General features: G+C 45.1%; 3 protein-coding genes across 3 annotated transcripts in view; 2 read left to right on the top strand and 1 right to left on the bottom strand.

Moving 5' to 3' along the window:
• Positions 1-200: 200 nt before the first annotated feature.
• LOC125330497 (intracisternal A particle-promoted polypeptide) lies at positions 201-7,284 on the top strand. Its single transcript, XM_048313657.1, has 8 exons — positions 201-538; positions 622-1,053; positions 1,377-1,532; positions 2,271-2,438; positions 3,230-3,367; positions 3,758-3,880; positions 4,553-4,773; positions 5,540-7,284. Exons 1-8 carry the CDS (start codon positions 241-243, stop codon positions 5,762-5,764), a joined length of 1,761 nt encoding a protein of 586 aa, XP_048169614.1. The 5' UTR covers positions 201-240; the 3' UTR covers positions 5,765-7,284.
• Positions 7,285-9,491: 2,207 nt separating this feature from the next.
• On the bottom strand, positions 9,492-11,882 carry TMEM69 (transmembrane protein 69). The gene is made up of 3 exons (XM_048313659.1): positions 11,392-11,882; positions 10,884-10,946; positions 9,492-10,293 (listed from the first exon to the last, which is right to left on the bottom strand). The coding sequence occupies exons 2-3, from the start codon at positions 10,926-10,928 to the stop codon at positions 9,577-9,579; spliced, it is 762 nt and encodes a 253-aa protein (XP_048169616.1). The 5' UTR covers positions 10,929-10,946; positions 11,392-11,882; the 3' UTR covers positions 9,492-9,576.
• Positions 11,883-12,122: 240 nt separating this feature from the next.
• Positions 12,123-16,334, top strand: part of GPBP1L1 (GC-rich promoter binding protein 1 like 1) — a 31,771-nt gene continuing 27,559 nt past the window's right edge. Inside the window, exon 1 of the mRNA XM_048313658.1 lies at positions 12,123-12,219. The gene's annotated coding sequence lies outside the window, so the exon portion shown is untranslated. The remainder of the gene's footprint in view (positions 12,220-16,334) is intronic.

The raw sequence follows: 16,334 nt of genomic DNA, 5'->3' as shown, positions 1-16,334 counted from the left end.
AGCCCTCAGCACACACGGAGCCCGCAGCACACACGGAGCCCTCAGCACACACGGAGCGCAGAGTTGGTGGAGCCCTGCGGCCACACAGAGCCCCCAGCACTCCCCCTCACGGTGCCCGCCCCGTCCATCCAGAGCCGCCTCAGCGGGGAGCGCGCCCCCCCGCGCACGCGCCCGGGCGGGAGGAGAGGGGCGCGTGCGCGGCGCGAGGCCGGCGCCGGGGGTGCCGGTGCCGCAGCAGCGATGGCGGCGAGTGCCGGGACGGGCAAGGGCGGCTCTGGCTCCATCTCCAGCTCCGAGCGGCACGCCCGCCTGCTCCTAGCCCAGATCAACCGGCTGCGCGCCGGGCACAGCTTCTGCGACGTGCGGCTGGAGGTGGGCCCGGAGGCGTTCTCCGTGCACCGCTTGGTGCTGGCGGCCAGCAGCCCCTACTTCGCGGCGCTGTTCGCGGGCGGCATGAAGGAGTCCGGGCGGGACGTGGTGCGGATCGCGGGCGTGGAGGCGGACACCTTCCACACGCTGCTCGACTTCATCTACACAGGTGAGGGCTGGCGGGGGGGCGAGGGGCGGGTGCCCGGCGGCCGCAGGCTGGAGCGGGGCCCCGCTGTGGTTTGGTGCCCGCAGGGGTGGTGAGCATCGCGGAGCACAACGTCCAGGAGCTCATCGTCGCCGCGGACATGCTGCAGCTCACCGAGGTGGTGGAGCTCTGCTGCGAGTTCCTCAAGGGCCAGATCGACCCGCTGAACTGCATCGGCCTCTTCCAGTTCTCCGAGCAGATCGCCTGTCACGACCTGATGGAGTTCACCGAGAGCTACATCCACGCGCACTTCCTGGAGGTACAGAGCGGGGAGGAGTTCCTGGCGCTCACCAAGGAGCAGCTCGTGAAGATCCTGCGGAGCGAGGACCTGAGCATCGAGGACGAGTACCAGGTTTTCACAGCAGCGATGCAATGGATTCTGAAGGATGTGGGGAAAAGAAAGAAATACGTCGTAGAAGTACTGGAGCCGGTTCGATTCCCTCTACTACCAGCACAAAGGCTGTTAAAATACATAGAAAGTAAGTGAAAGAAGGAATATCAGGTGCATGTATGTGAGCAAACCATGCGTTGTTCAGAGTTACTGGGCTTTGATGGACTATTTTTTACATTAATAGCATGAGTGAAAATACAGCAAACAAGCTCTGTTTTTAAAAAAATAAGCACAGCTTAAACACATGCTTTTGAAAAGCCTTATAAAAGTAGGCAACCTTGATTTGTCTGCTGTTTTAGGAGAAGCTAGTAATTTTTCTACAACTGAATTGTTTAGTTTGTTGCTTTTCACTGTGCTTTTTTTTTAAATTCTGCTTATTTTATTCTTATTCTGTTTATGTTACTCTTCAAGGTATTCCAGATTTCAGTCTTCGGGTGGCCCTGCAAACTCTGTTGAAAGAATATTGTGAAGTCTCTAAATCTCCCAAAGAGAACAAGGTCAGCAGTTTTCTGCAGGCTTCTAAAGGTCGTCCCCGGAGGAAAGCCAGGAAGTACCTTTATGCAGTAGGTTAGAACGTGGCTGTTTGAACCTTATAAAACAAATGAAGTAGTATCTCACAATGCAGTACTGAAGGAGATACTTGAGGATTTTTTAAAAATCAAAATATGTAAAGATAGTAAAATGTTTCATCATGGCTAAGTTACCATGTTAGCTGCTTTGATTAGAATTGCACAGGAGTCCAGCATTCACATTTCTTGTCATTGTGACATGGCATTCAAAGCCCAGATTTGCTGTTTAAAAATTATTTGCCTTGGGTGGAAAGCTGCAAATCAGCAGAGGATTTACCCAGGATTCACCGCTGGAATGGTGTATGCAAATTCACTGCACGTTTTGTTCTGATGGCTGAAGTTTTCTCTGTGCAGGATACTTTGGTTCATATGATGGGATACTCGCAATTGTAAGTTTTCAGCAAAGCTGCAGCTTTATGTTGGAAGGGAGCACGTTTGTTTCACCCTGTGGGAAGTAGCACCGGCATAGAGAGCAAAGGCTGTTGGCTAGTCTCTGTATTTTACTGAAAACATGAATTCTAATGTTTGTAGTGTTGTGCCATCGGCTCAGCACAATTTCCATGACCCTCAAGGCAACCATTCTTCCTTGTATGCTGGAGAAACGAAGCTACGTGGAAAAATCCAATTCCCACTAAAAGCGGCTAATGGCTGTTACTATAAATTTTTTAATGGTTTAGATATAGGAGCATGAGGATGAACAGGAAGCTCTTACTTGGCCTTTCCACTTACTTTCCAGGTGGGTACACCCGACTGCAAGGAGGACGCTGGAGTGACAGCAGAGCCCTCAGCTGTGTGGAGCGTTTTGACACCTTCAGCCACTACTGGACCACAGTGTCCTCTCTCCACCAGGCCCGGAGCGGGCTGGGGGTGGCTGTGGTGGGAGGAATGGTCTATGCCATAGGAGGTAACAGCTGAAATATGCTTGCTTTCTTACATGAATACTAGAGAACTCATGCATGGAGACTTTCAAAATTATTCTTCTTGTAAGTGGTTCTGAGGATAATACAACTTTTAGGTGTAATAACAAAGGAATTGGTGTTCCTTGGTTCTCTACTGTCACTGCTCTGTGAATGCCTGTTAGGGCTCCTGTGCTCGCCAGTTTTTACTAAGCTGCTCTTCCCTCATGCTGTAGCTACTCACAGGTTACCATATGGATGTGTGCAGACATACTCAGAGATGTTGGCTATTCTGTGGGCTTTGTGTACCACCACTAATGGAATTCCTTTTCTCACTTGTAGTCTAGCAGAAGCCCAGAGCGTAAAAGGCAGTAGCACAGGACAGACCACTTGTGGTTTGTCTACCTGTAAAGGCTTATTATGTATGTTTGCACAAGGATATGATGAGCAGCTCTACCAGCCCATCATGAAAGAATGCATATGTAGACTGTTTTTGTCACCACAGAGCTCATTCTTTGGTCTTGAAAACCCAGTCAGTTGTGCTGCAGAGTAAAATGTGAAGCACTGTGGTTGTTTACCTCTCCGATGTTTTCAGTAACTTTTCAGGGAACTATTGATGAAAGAGGTTCCTAGTGATGATTCAGTTCTGGGTGTAAATGAAGCTTTTGCTACGTTGGCCATTTAGCTAAAAGATAAATCTTGTATTGAAATGTTACCTGTCCTGGAAGAAGTTGAAGAATGTTGCCCTATCTGCAGTGCAAAACATTGCATTTCCCTTCTTCTTGCTCTTATTATGTAGGTGAGGACAACTCAATGATTTTTGACTGTACTGAATGTTATGATCCTGTTACTAAGCAGTGGACAACAGTGGCTTCCATGAACCATCCCCGTTGTGCACTGGGAGTGTGTACATGCTATGGTGCTATCTATGCTTTGGGTAAGTTGTGGGGTTTTTCTAGGTGAAGATGTTAATTCATAGAACTTGAAAATGGATTTGATCTTATATTACATCTTGGTGATGCAAATTTGCAAACTTAAGTTTTGAAAAGAAGTCCATAAGTATTAACATATGTACTTATTAACATATAATACATATATACATATATAGGTATTAACATATATACATAAATCTCTGTGGATTAGTTATAACGATAACTAATCATTATAACTATATAAATAAACTATATTGTTTAGTTATTTCCATTGTAGACTGACTGCATGCTGATTTCAGAATTTGTCCTGGAACAGTGCTCTGTATGTCTAAAAATACAGCTAACACGCAACTTCGTGCCATTAAATTCCTTCCTGTGTTTGCCGTTACTTGCAGGAGGCTGGATTGGAGCAGAGATTGGCAACACAATTGAAAGATTTGATCCTGAAGAAAATAGTTGGGATGTGGTGGGAAGCATGGCTAAGCCCCGTTACTGCTTTGGGTGTTGTGAAATGCAAGGTGAATATTGTCAAGTTTATATCCATAAATAGTTGCAACAGCCATTGGATTTTGAAGCTTTAGGTCTCAGTCATGAATTCTTACCTTTGTCTTGTACTGAGCTGTCAGTCACACATGCTTGTGCCTTGCTTGTTTGTTGTTCTAGTACTCTATTTTTGATTCTGCAGAATTCAAAGACTATAAAGTTCTCTCTTGTCTTCTGCCTTTTATGTCATGAAAAGTTTTTACATGGCTGCCAGTATGGTTATGCAGCTAGTCTTTTAACAGTTGGTTGTTCTTCCTGATACTGCTTTTATTTATCTTCCATATTTGAGTTTGCATATTTTTCTTTGTGACAATCTGAAGGCTTGCCACAGGTTATTTTAAGACAGACATGTCTAAAGACTTGATCAATACGTGTGCTTACTAAGTATTTGATCCTGATCAGGTCAGCATTTGCAACCTTCTGAATTCCTTCCCCTGCACTTAATTAATTTTTGCTTTCCTCAGAGCTTCTAGTGCTCGAGCCTCAAGCTGCTCATGCAAAAGCTTTATGTATTCTACTACTGAGCAAAAGGAGGATTTTCTGTCATTCTTTAACCATCTTAATGTCAGGCTGAAACTTATGTTGTGACAGTAGTTTTCTGTCTTTGTACTATGAAGCCTAAAAGAGGAGAAACTCTGTTTTGGCAGGTTTGATTTATGTCGTTGGTGGTATCAGCAGTGAAGGAGTAGAGCTGCGTTCTGTTGAAGTCTACGACCCCATCTCTAAACGTTGGTCTGAGCTCGCTCCAATGGGCACCCGAAGAGCCTATCTTGGTGTAGCTGCTCTCAATGATTGTATCTATGCTGTGGGAGGCTGGAATGAATCTCAGGATGCACTTGCTAGTGTAGAAAGATACTCATTCGAAGAGGTATGGTAGAGTCCCTTCCTAAATGTCATTTCCTTTTCACTACTGGCTGGTGATCTTGAGTGAAACAAAGCTTTGGTGATCTCAGGGTCTGTCCTAAGTAGCTGTCATGGTTTAACCATGCACAGATATACTGTAGTTTGGTAAATACTTCTTAGGGTTAAGAGGAGAGGATAGATTCCCCTGCTGCAACAGAAAGCTCAATAATCTGAATAGAAAGAAAAACTCACTGTAAAGGTAAGAGTTACCTTTTATTGCAAAATTTGAGGATCTTCTTCTGCATCAAAATGTTGTGGTGTTTCAGCATGACTAGAATAAGATAAAAAATTATTCCAGACTGTTATTGCTCATGTTTCTATGATGCTCTTTGGAAGAGTATCTACTCTTAAAAGTGGAACATAATCCCATGTGCCATCTGTTTTGCTTTTCAATTTGAATCTAGTTTTCCTGTTTCCCCCGCATCAAACTGTACTATGCTTTATTTTGGAGACTGACTGCATCTTGCAGTGACTGAAGAAAGGGAGGGGTGTTGTGTGCCAACAGTATGGGATCTGCTCTTTAGTTACTAACACAATTTGTACCCCTTGTGAAAGTGTTGTCATTCCTGGCTTGATAATCCTCTTGATACTGTACACATACCACGTTGAAACCTGTGAAGTGTATACATAGTGTTCTTTGTATATGTTTCAGTCTTTAAGCTTTAAAAGTTACTTTATCAGAATCAGGGCTTGCCCTAAAACTATTTCTTGATCTTTCACCTTCTTATTAGGAAAAGTGGGTTGAAGTTGCATCGATGAAAATCCCAAGAGCTGGTGTCTGTGTTGTGGCTGTGAATGGACTTCTCTATGCTTCGGGAGGCCGAGCTCCCAGTCCTGATTTTGCTGCTCCAGTAACCTCTGACTCTGTTGAAGTTTATAACCCTCACATGGACAGCTGGACTGAAATTGCCAACATGATAACCAGCCGCTGCGAAGGAGGCGTAGCTGTGCTGTAAAACACAAAGAAGAAAACTCATTCAAGGAATGAGTGAATATATCTCCTCAGATTTCCTGTTTCATTGACCAGAAACCTCTTTTAACACAGGAGCTTCAGTGGAGAATTAGATCAGAGGGATTTTCCTGAGCAAAAGGAAAAGCCCTTCAAAGTAAATTGGCTTATCCAGTGTCTGTCTCAGGAAGTATTCTGTTAAGAGTAGGAATGCCTCTTATAACTGGATTAAGCTCACTGAAATAAATGGTGAATTTGCCCTGTAAAAATCTGAAGTAATAATTCCAACACATTAGAGACATTAATCAGGTTGTTACTCAGCTGGCACTTTAGCCAGACTTGCAATGTGGAAGTGGGTTACTGTCGACAGCAAGGAGTTACCTGTAGGTAAGATCAGGAGGGCATTAGTTCTTTTTCTGCCAGAAAACAAGGAAGAGAAGATAACAGACAGGAAAGACTTGGTGACTCTACTTATGACCTTGATGCATTTGAGCCTCTTTTCTGTTGCTGGACATGGTGGGCATTGAATATCGATTGGATCTTTATTTTCTGGCCACTCCACAAATTTGAATGGTGAGTGGATGAGAATTTCCTATTCTGGAAGGTTGTCCTCACATTTCTAATAATGCTATTCCCCTTCAGCACTGGCTTTTCTTCTCGGTGGTGTCAATGATGCCAGTAGAGCTCCTTTTTGTGTAAGCTCTGGTGAATTTTAAATGCAAATGCTATTCATTAGACTGGCTGTTCTGTTTAGGACTGCTCTTAGTTTAAAAGCACAGGGAAAGGCTTTTGCCCCCATATTTTTTTTCCCTATAGTCAAATGTGTTTTTACCCTATGTGACACGTGCTGAGACCTGGCATTGAATATTTGCTGTTCTACAAGGCACACTCCTTTACCTTCACTACATCTCGTATCCTGCCTCATCCAAATTTGAGCCAATGGAACTTTTTGTGATAGAATTAGCTGCATTTAGCATTAAAGTGATTATATCAAGTGTGCTCTTAAGGAGTTTGTATTTAGCTGGGATACACTTAGTGGAACAATACTATCAGGAGTTTGGAGTTATTTCTAGATTCATTTAATTAACATATTTGAAGTTGCTTTTTGCATTTTCAGCACAGCTGTGGATGATTTGGATGGAGTCTGAAGTGAGGCTGCTTGAATTTTGATAAACAGTTTTTCTGGAACACAAAACCACAACTGGAATGTCACAAAACAGGAAGCCTGGTACTGTGTAGACAAAGGAGCATTCATGCTGTTTAGGTCAATATCCCCTGTGTAAAATTAACAAATTAATACATGAATAAATCCTCCAAGTTGAGTGTTGCAGGTACCTTAATCTAGGTCCTAAAATCTGACATAGGGTTGGGCTAAAACATGCTAGATGATGGAGAGTTTCTCTGATTATTATAATCTTGTATGTGCTTTTACTTCAAAGAATTTGTGTCTGAATTCATGGTTTGGGTTTTTTCAAGTATAAGCTTGTTTAAACTGTTTTTCGTAATAAAATGCATTTTCAGAACTGACTGGAATGCTCTTGAAGAGGTTGCTTTCCTAACTAAGTAAGCTATAGTATTGCCACTTTCATATAATAGGTAATTTTTTCTTTTTATTGGAAATCATATTTCCCAGTAGAACACTAGGGAAAGATTGGTTATGAATTGTGACTGTTTGAGTGGTGGAAGTAACACGCTTCTGCAGTAAAATACTCAAGTATTTCTCTTCTTAGTGGAAAATCACTCAGACTTCTTGGGAGTCTGGCTGCCTTGCCAGCTCTATTCAGCCCTCTGTGGGAGGAAATTACAGGTAATATTTCTTAGTCTTTCTACTTCACATTTCAGGATCCCTCATGGAACCATTTGAGAAACACTACCTTAGCTGTATTTTAGTCGTTTGGGAACTACAAGTTTACTTCTGATCCCTACCTGTAAACTTCCTGGTTTAATGGAGCTTGAGGGAGTCTGCAGTTGTCTGAAGTTACCTTTTCCAGTTTTTGTAACTGGTTCTGCTGTGTTTGACTGAAATTTCAAAGCTAGTTGATTATGGTCTCTAATCCTCAGCACCTCTTTAAACTAATCAAGACAAAGACAGGACTCTGGACATGTCTTAAAAGATGCCATGTCTAAGTAAGAAGGAAGAAAAAATTTTCATTTACAAACTCAATTTTATTTCCTTTATATTCAGAAAACTCTGAAATATATTGTTTAATAGGGTATTTTCATAGTTCAGCATAGAGCAATTGATACCCATAATTGTTTAGAGGTTAATAGGTTCCAAAAGGGAGAGGCTGGTGTCCAGAGCTGCTGTTTCAGCAGTATACCAGATGGTTCCATCTCCAGGACAGGCAGGTTTCTTAAACATCTGTTCTTTGCAGAATGAACAAGTAATAAATTTTAAGGGACAATATGTGCTTTATTTGGTGTAGAACAACAATGAAGAGTAGTGCTTTAATAGAACTACGAGGATTATCTGGTCCTAAGACCAAGTGTGGATGTCATTTTCAGCTTTTTTCTCGCATCTCATATTGTACTTAAATACTTCTGATAAAAAGCTTACAAGAAATATGCCCACATCCCATTTCATAGGTCTCTTGAGGTAGCTGACACTAGAAAAGAAAATCCATGTGACTTAGGTTGTATCTTCCACTGTTCCCCTAAATGATGTGCTAGGAAGAATTAAGTACAAAGAGCATATGCTTCTGCAGTGGTTTCACTAATAGGCCCATCATGGAGAGTTTGCAGCCTTCAGGCCATTTGTACCTGTCCAAATACATGGACTCTTAGGAGGGAGAAGACAGAAGCTACTTCCAGTCCCATTATCTGATCCCTTAGTGCCAGCACATGAGTCTTTGTGTCATAGCAGAAGTTAACAGTCCTTTAATTTAGGAGTATGGCAGATCTTTATGGCTATGTTGCATGCAGCTTCCTTTGCTGGGCAGCCCTAAATCCAAGCAAAACCTACATACAGGTGGTGCAAATACTCTTTTTAATTTTAGTAAGCCTGAGCAGGAAGTTGACCTGTCTTCTGTGGCACCTTGTCAAAGATACAAAGCTCCCCCTTCAGCTTTTCCCCACTCCAGCACAGCAGCTGAATGACACATTTCAGGTGAGTGCTGACCTTGGCTTGCCACTGCAAACAGACCTCAGCACTCCTTTCTTACCTGACACCGCACTGAGCACTGCCTCCCACAGCATCCCTGGAAGCGTTCAGGCTGGATGGGGCTTTGAGCAACCTGATCTAGTGGAAGGTGTCCCTGCATATGGCAGGGGGTTGGAACGAGACAATCTTTAAGGTCCCTTCCAACCCAAACCATTCCATGATTTTCAGTACCTCCTCTGAAAATAGGAGTGAAATAGAAGTCTTGTTCCACAACACAGCAACTGAGTATGGATGTGCTTTTGCATAATTCTCTGCTACTTCTTTAAACACCAAACTGGAACTGTTTCACCTTGTTACTGTTGTTTTCTCCACCTCAGAACATGATCACACTTTACAGTTAATAGTTCAGCATGGAGGAATTCATACCCATGTCATTTTGAATCTCCATTCTAAATTCCTAGAGCAGCAACATCTCATTCAGGAGCAATTCTTTGTTCTACAGATAAGGACAGACTCATGCTTGCCTTGGAAGTAATTGCTATTTACAATCCTTCCCTCCTGAACTAGCTTCAAAATCAGTTGGAACATCATTTTGCTTCAAGAATAAGCATCTTGATCCCTGCAATCATACGACTTATAAGCACAAATCAGTCTTTATTTCTCCTGGAACTCCATACAAGTACCTTATTGGCAGATAATAGCTTTTCCTTATTCATTTATTAATTTGTGTTCTGCCATATCTTTCTGTCATCACTTTGCTCCACCTCTAGGACAGCTTTCAGTGCTACAGTGGCCAACAGGGATAATCCCATCACCACCGTTCCCACTACCCTCAGTACTTTAAACCACCTGGGGTAAGTAGGAAGAAGGGAAATGTCGTAATGCAGCGTTATCCCTAAGGCCAGCACAAGCATTACTGCTCCCTGAGTGATATCTTTGAAAAGCAAGGCTTGGCAGGCAAGCAGAGGAGGAACTATGCCATTAGCCAGGTTCAGCCAGTCTGGCTTGGCTGGGCTGTTTTCCGGGAGAGCAAACCCCCACCTCATTCCCCCTAGGAAAGATGCTGTGGCAGCACCGTAGGCAACCTGAGCAAAGGCCAGCTCTGGGCAGTAGGTCCCCTGGATGGCCATGGCCAGGGGCACGGCCACAAATGGAATTAGCCCCCCAAGGCTTAAGTAAAGGGCTGGCTTGGGAGAATCCTTTAGTGATTCCAGGCTTTTTTGTGATTCTGCCTCAGGTTCTGCAGGGGTTTTCTTCTTGAAAACGGGGAGAGAGGTGTGAAAAGCCTGGAGCTTGGTTGTGTAAACCGATGCTGGTTTGAGGCTCAGAGATGTTGAGAGAGGACACGCATCTCTCCGCAGCTGGAGGGCGAAGGAAGACCAAGTTGTCTTATTCTTGCCATAGAGGAGCAGTCTGGGATCAGTCATCTTCTGCAGCTGCAAGCACAAAACTTGTTCTGAACCCTGTACAGTGCAGGCTTACAGATCTGCAGGTACCTAAACTATGTACTGAGTATTGTACCAAGTGGTTTTCCAGGTCAGGTCACACCACAGCTGTCCTTGCTCTTGACTTTCAAGTGGTTTTAACTGAACTAATGAAGGTACCCTATGCAGCTGATGAAGAGCAACTGGGCTCTCCAGAGTGCATAAGCAAAGCTTACTCAGTGCCCACCTATCCCTCCCCATACACATGCATTCTTTAGGCACTTTTAAAATATATCAGACCTTTTCAGAGTCAAATATGAAACAGTTTCATATAGAAGCAGGATAAGGTCACCCCAGAAACTAGCTACTGTCCCCTCACTACTCCATCAAGAAAAAAGATCTTGAGACAATAAAATCTAATTTTATTAAAGAAATAGCTTTGCCTAAAGGTGCTGTAGAAACAATGAACTATTCTAGAAAAGTTGAGTGATAAAAGTGCTAAAACTCCAACTTGGAAGCCACCCATTTTTCAAAGCTGCAGTCCTATCTTTTGCTATTTTACTTTTAAATAAAATCAGCAAAAAAAGCCTTCAGTTACTTACCTTGGAAGGTGTGTTGAAGCAGCATCGTCGTATGAGAGGAAACATATTTGTTTTGTCAATGCCCTAAAACAGAAAAATTCAGGAGAAGGTCTGAACGGATGAATTGCTGAGTTGGTCTGATGTTCAAAGTTTAGTCAGTCTACACTTATGAAATGCAAGAGTCTTACAGGTATATATTTAAAGAGATATATGTATATGTATTCCATATGTATTCAATCGGTACTTGCCCACTACAGAATATTTAGTTTCAGGCAGCTTTATGAACCTAAGTTCTAAAGCTGTATTAACTGTTGCAAAAACAATTTCTAGTTAAAGAACTGAGTATCAGGGAACAAGTGATGGCTTCCCGTTCATGGATCATCTCCTCTTCAAGGGATAAATGGCTGCAAAAAGCTTATAAACGAGCAATTTCTCACACGCGGAAAAAGCGATCATTAATTTAAAAAGGAGTGGAGAAGCCATCCCATCCAAGCTGCATGTAAGCTCCCTGCCGAGGTACGACACTCACCGGGTAAGGCGGGCGGCTCGCCCTGGATTTGACTCCGCAGTTCCCGGTCCTGCTGCACCGGAAGAAAAAGGCGGCCCCACGCAACCAAACTCGCCTCAAGGAGAGCGAGGGGAGACTAGAATATATGTATATTCCAGAGGAGGCGGGGCCACTCTGCCCACCAGAGAGCGGGCAGGACTGGCCGGGTTCTGCCACCGGCCCGGACACGCTCGCTGTGGCGGCTTCCGGTGCCCCCTTAAGCGCTCCGACGGCGCCCGGCGCTTAGCGCTACCGGTCTGAGCGGGAACTGGCGCGACCTATCCTGTTCCGCCGGGCCGGGGAAGGACCCATCCGCGCCGAAACCGGTCACTCTCAGCCCGAGGGCCGCGGTCAGTCTGGCAGAGAAGCGACACGCTCCTCTCCTGCCCGAGGAATATAGACCCTCTCCTGGGGGGCAGTGCAGCAGTTCCTGCTTTCTATCTTCCGGCATCACCACATCGGGCGAGTCTCTCACATGCGGACTACAAATCCCAGCCTGCCTTGCGGCCTGCCGCCCGCCTATCTGCACGGCGGGAATGGCGAGTAACCTTCTGGGACGCGTAGTCTGCAGCTGCTTCCGACAGGCGGTGACGAAGGTGGTGGGAGCCACCGCTGCTGATTGGTGGGGCGGGAGGCGCGGGGGCAGGGAAGAGGAACCGGGGGGCGTGTCCCTTCCGCGTGCTCGGCCCCGCCCCGCGCGCGCGCGGGCCCCGCCCCCTCCGGCCCCCGGCCGGGCAGGGCTGGGCGGCCATTTTGGGCAGAGCTTTGTTATGGTTGTGGGGCCGTCGGAGCCGCGCCAGGGCCCGCCCGGTGAGTGCGGCCCCCGCGCCGCCCCCGCCGCGCCCCCCGCGCCCCCCGCGTCTTCACCTGGCCCTTGCCGCCCCCAGGCCCGCCCCGCCGCCCCCCGCGGCAGCGCGGGCTCGGTGTGCGGCCCGGGAGCGGCCTCCCGCCAGGCCGGGCCCCCACCCCCCCCCGCGCTCGGTCCCGCGGCCGCGGCGGATCCGTGGGGGGGGGTGGGGAGGGAGGGGGGGGGGGGCAGCGCGAGGTCCCCGCGGGCAGGGCCGGGCCGGGCCGGGGTGGGCGGTGGGGGCCGGGGCTCTGCGGTTTATTGTTTCCTGCTCAGCCGGGAAGTTCGTAGCGCTGGCAGTGCCGGAGCTGAGCTCCTGTCATGGGGCCGTCCGTGAGCGGGGCGGGGGGGGGCGGGGGGGAACGGGCTGGGGCGGCGGGTGAGTCCCGAGGGGGGCCGGGCAGGGGCAACCCTGCCGTAGGCTAGAAACGAAACTGGGTGAGTGGCACCAGCCCGGCCGCTTCCCTTCGGCTCCTCCCGGGCCGCGCTTCCCGGCTGCCCCCGGCGGGAAGGGGCGGTCGGCGCCGGGCAGTGACACGTGTGCTGCGGGCAGCCGGGGCCCGGCTCGCTGTGCCAGCGAGGCTGGGAAACTTGTCAGGTGCCGCTCGCTGTGTGCTCGTAGGGAAACAGCGCCTGGCCCGAGCGTGAGGCGGCTCTTTGCGGCGTGAAAGTTATTTCCGTGTGTCCGGTGTGTTTTATGCCCCCTTGGCCTAAGGTCTTGTGTGGTTTAACTTAAACGGCTGGAGCTGGACTTGATCAGAACGCGCCTAGGGTTTCAAATATCCACTTAAGACTTTGAATTCAGTTCAGTTTAGTAACGAGCTGTTTTGGAACGATTTTAGAGCAGTCAGTGGGTGTCTGCACAAGTTACGAGTTTTTAAACAGCTTTAGAGGAACAGTAGCTATTTAAATTCTTACAAGTAATGGTGGAATGGCTTAAGAGCGTTGCTTAAAAATCTTTTTATATTAACATGACCAGGTAGGACAGCCTGCCTTTCCCCGCCCCCGAGCTGTGAGTGACACAAGTGTTAGTAATGTTGATAATACTCTGAAACGTTGCAAGTGCCTGAGCAAAGTGTGGAAATCGCAAAGAGGAGGAATGGAGATAACAGCTGAGATAATTGGAGCGCCATCAAAGCTGAGTTTACTGTAGAGTTGACATTGCTTCCTATAAAAATGTTAGGTGGTTATGAAAAAAGCTTATGCAAATGTTACTTCGTGAATGAATATGGCTGGTATTTCAGTGAAAGGTTCCCCATGCTTATCCATTTGGAGACCGGTATTTCAAACTTCCAGTTTCTGACTCAGGAAGGAAACAGGTGTAGAGCAGTGGTAGGAACAAATAAAATTCCCAGATTTAAGAGGAGCAGCTTTTCCTCTCACACTCTTTCACATAATTTCTGGAGGAAAGTCCCTTTAAAAAGAACTTCTTGAAGTTTTGTATTTAGAATAGAAAGTCTTCAGGTGGTACTTCCTTATGGCTTTTTTTTTTTTTTCCCCCAGCTATTTGTAGGGAAGTGCAGCCCTCTGTATTTTATATTCATCTGGTTTATAGCCTTAATCCTATATGACACAAAAGTTTCCATTGCAGATATCATACGAGGACCTAAAGTGGAAATATGCAGGGAACAGATGGCATTTTAAAAAAACACAAATCCTGTTTTTTTTCTGCGGTGTCTCAGAAATATGAGGAGCAGAATGCAGATGTGAAATACAGCAAATCAAAGGGAAGTGCACACTTTCTGAATGTTAGGAAAAAATTTTACTTTGAGAATATCTACAGGGTATGGTCAACTTGTCTCGCATGTGTGACTGCTGTGTGGTGTTACTGAATCTTGAAATTCCTGTTTTAAATTAGGAAATGAAATCATTACAGGAAAAATAATATTCACTAGCATTTTCAATTAATGCAAATGGTATTTCAGGAGTTGTGGGATCCTTATTTTAACACAGAAAAATGCTGTGGTTGGATCTGTGAATTTCTTCAGGAGTGTGGGGTGTCATAACGTAGTTCTTGCCATTACGAAGTGAAGAAAAATTATTGGCTCAGGAGTTAAAGTTACCTTATTTTTTTTTCAGCGTTACAAATTGTTTGAAGTTAGTTGTGTAACTGCTGAATTGACTTAGCTATGAAGTGTACTCCAGGGTGTGCTTTGTTTGTTTGTCTGAAGAGATTGGAAAAGGGCTGACTCTGTTCAGTAGAGCTGAAGCATTAAAGCACCTCTCTCCAGCAGAGTGCTGGCTGTGTTTGCATGGACACAGCTTTTCCTTACAGTTTCGTAGAAACAACCAGGAGGTGACTGTTGCTCTAGCTTATCCAGGGAGAGGTCATAGTTACTGGATTTTGCAGTTGATGAGGTAGTGTGTGTACCAGGAGGTTTCCCTGGGATTTTTAAGTTTTGTGTTAATTTATTTGTAGAGGCTGGAGTGGTTTGGTTTTGGTTCTGCAAACTCAGCAATGTAAGTAGACATTTTACTGTCACTTACGTAGTGACCAGGATGCCAACTAAATCATGTGTGGCGTTTGTTTTAGCAAGAGAAATTGAGGTCCGTGTTCTCTTTGCTCGTCAGATTCGATGAAAAGCAGTGAAGTTGACAGAAACGTGGTCCTGCTCAGAATACTTCATGAAAGCCAGAATGTTGTTTAACTTGTGTGCTGTAACTTTATATGTTCCTGTGAAAATGTGCCAAACTTTTAACGAGTTACTGTATGGTCAGAAGATAAATTTATGTTTTTGGGAGTGGATTTAGGTAGAGACTGATAGTGGCTAAGTGTCCACTGCCCCATACATGTATGTGCAAACACTGTGCAGACGTAGAAGTTCTAGGTTAGACAGGGCTGTGAGTGTGACAGTAAGCAGGGAGGGGAAGCATTATGGCTTAATTGATCATACGTATTAGTGATCAGGCTGTATCACTCCAAACTGGAAATTCTTGATTAAAGTATGCAGCTCCTTCTCTAGCTGGTTTTCAAAAGTCAGGAGAAGAATTTTCACCCTTTATGCTACTTAGACCTTTCTATAATTAAACAGCAAAACAGTTTTGCCAAGTGTTGGTGTATGCAGTTCTATAATATGACTAATCTGAAATAGTTGCACTTCCAAGGTCTGGCGTAACAAAAATGCTTTGAACCCGTGCAGCCAAACATAACTGAGGTTTTCTGCAATAAATGATGCTCAGAAAGAAATATTTTGCACCATGTGACCTTGTGCCTCAGGGACTGTTGTACATTAGGGAGTTCACCAGGAGCAGCTGAAGTTGTAGGACTTACAGGCATTCTAGCAAAAATGCCAGTGTTGGTTTGTTTTCTCCTTGAATCTTGTGATCATTTCCAGTTCAATGTTTTGCATAGTTTTATCCTCCACACTGGAAGGAGTATCACAACTCTGTGGCGTGATGTTAGTGGCTCTTGATAAGAAAATATGTCTGTAATGTTGTCTGAATGTTCCTGGTTTTAGGAATCCCCTTTTTTCAATAGAAGAAGAAATTAGGAATTTTAATTTAATTTCCCTTAGAGAAGTTTTATTTTTGGTATCTCTTCTAGGTTCTGGATATCTGTGTGACCCCCTCCCCATAGTGTAGTTGCAACATAGGGAGTATGTGGCAATGAGTGACACTCTCTTGGAATTTTGTCATCTTCAGTTTATGACAATTAACTTGTAAATAAAGGACTGAGTCTGCCAGGGAGATATATGGTATTATTCTGGGCACAGAAATTATTGGTATTCACAAAGTTGCTGGTGAAGGTGTATGGTAAAGATTACAACAGGTCTCCCTCCAGCCTTTCAGCACAGAGGAGTGTTTTGCCATTGTGTTACAATGCGTCATCCATCATCAAGGGATTAATCAAGACTCACGTGAGATGATCTGAAAAGACCTTTGATGTTAATCTTAAAAAAACTCAGCAAGGAACTCTCATCCTGAAAATGTTGAATTTGTTATGATCTTGACTGTTAGTTTGGGAAAACTGTCTTTCCTCTACTTTGAACTACAGTTAAAAGTAGAGAAATGGGTTAATGACAGCTTTAATGTCTTCAGGTTGACTGGGCCTTCTGGAATGTATCCTCTAGTATTTAGG

Source organism: Corvus hawaiiensis, chromosome 9 (genome assembly GCF_020740725.1).
Source record: "Corvus hawaiiensis isolate bCorHaw1 chromosome 9, bCorHaw1.pri.cur, whole genome shotgun sequence".
Taxonomy (NCBI): Eukaryota; Metazoa; Chordata; class Aves; order Passeriformes; family Corvidae; genus Corvus; species Corvus hawaiiensis.
The sequence above is the reverse complement of the archived record's forward strand: the minus strand, read 5'-3'. Positions and strand labels throughout refer to the sequence as shown.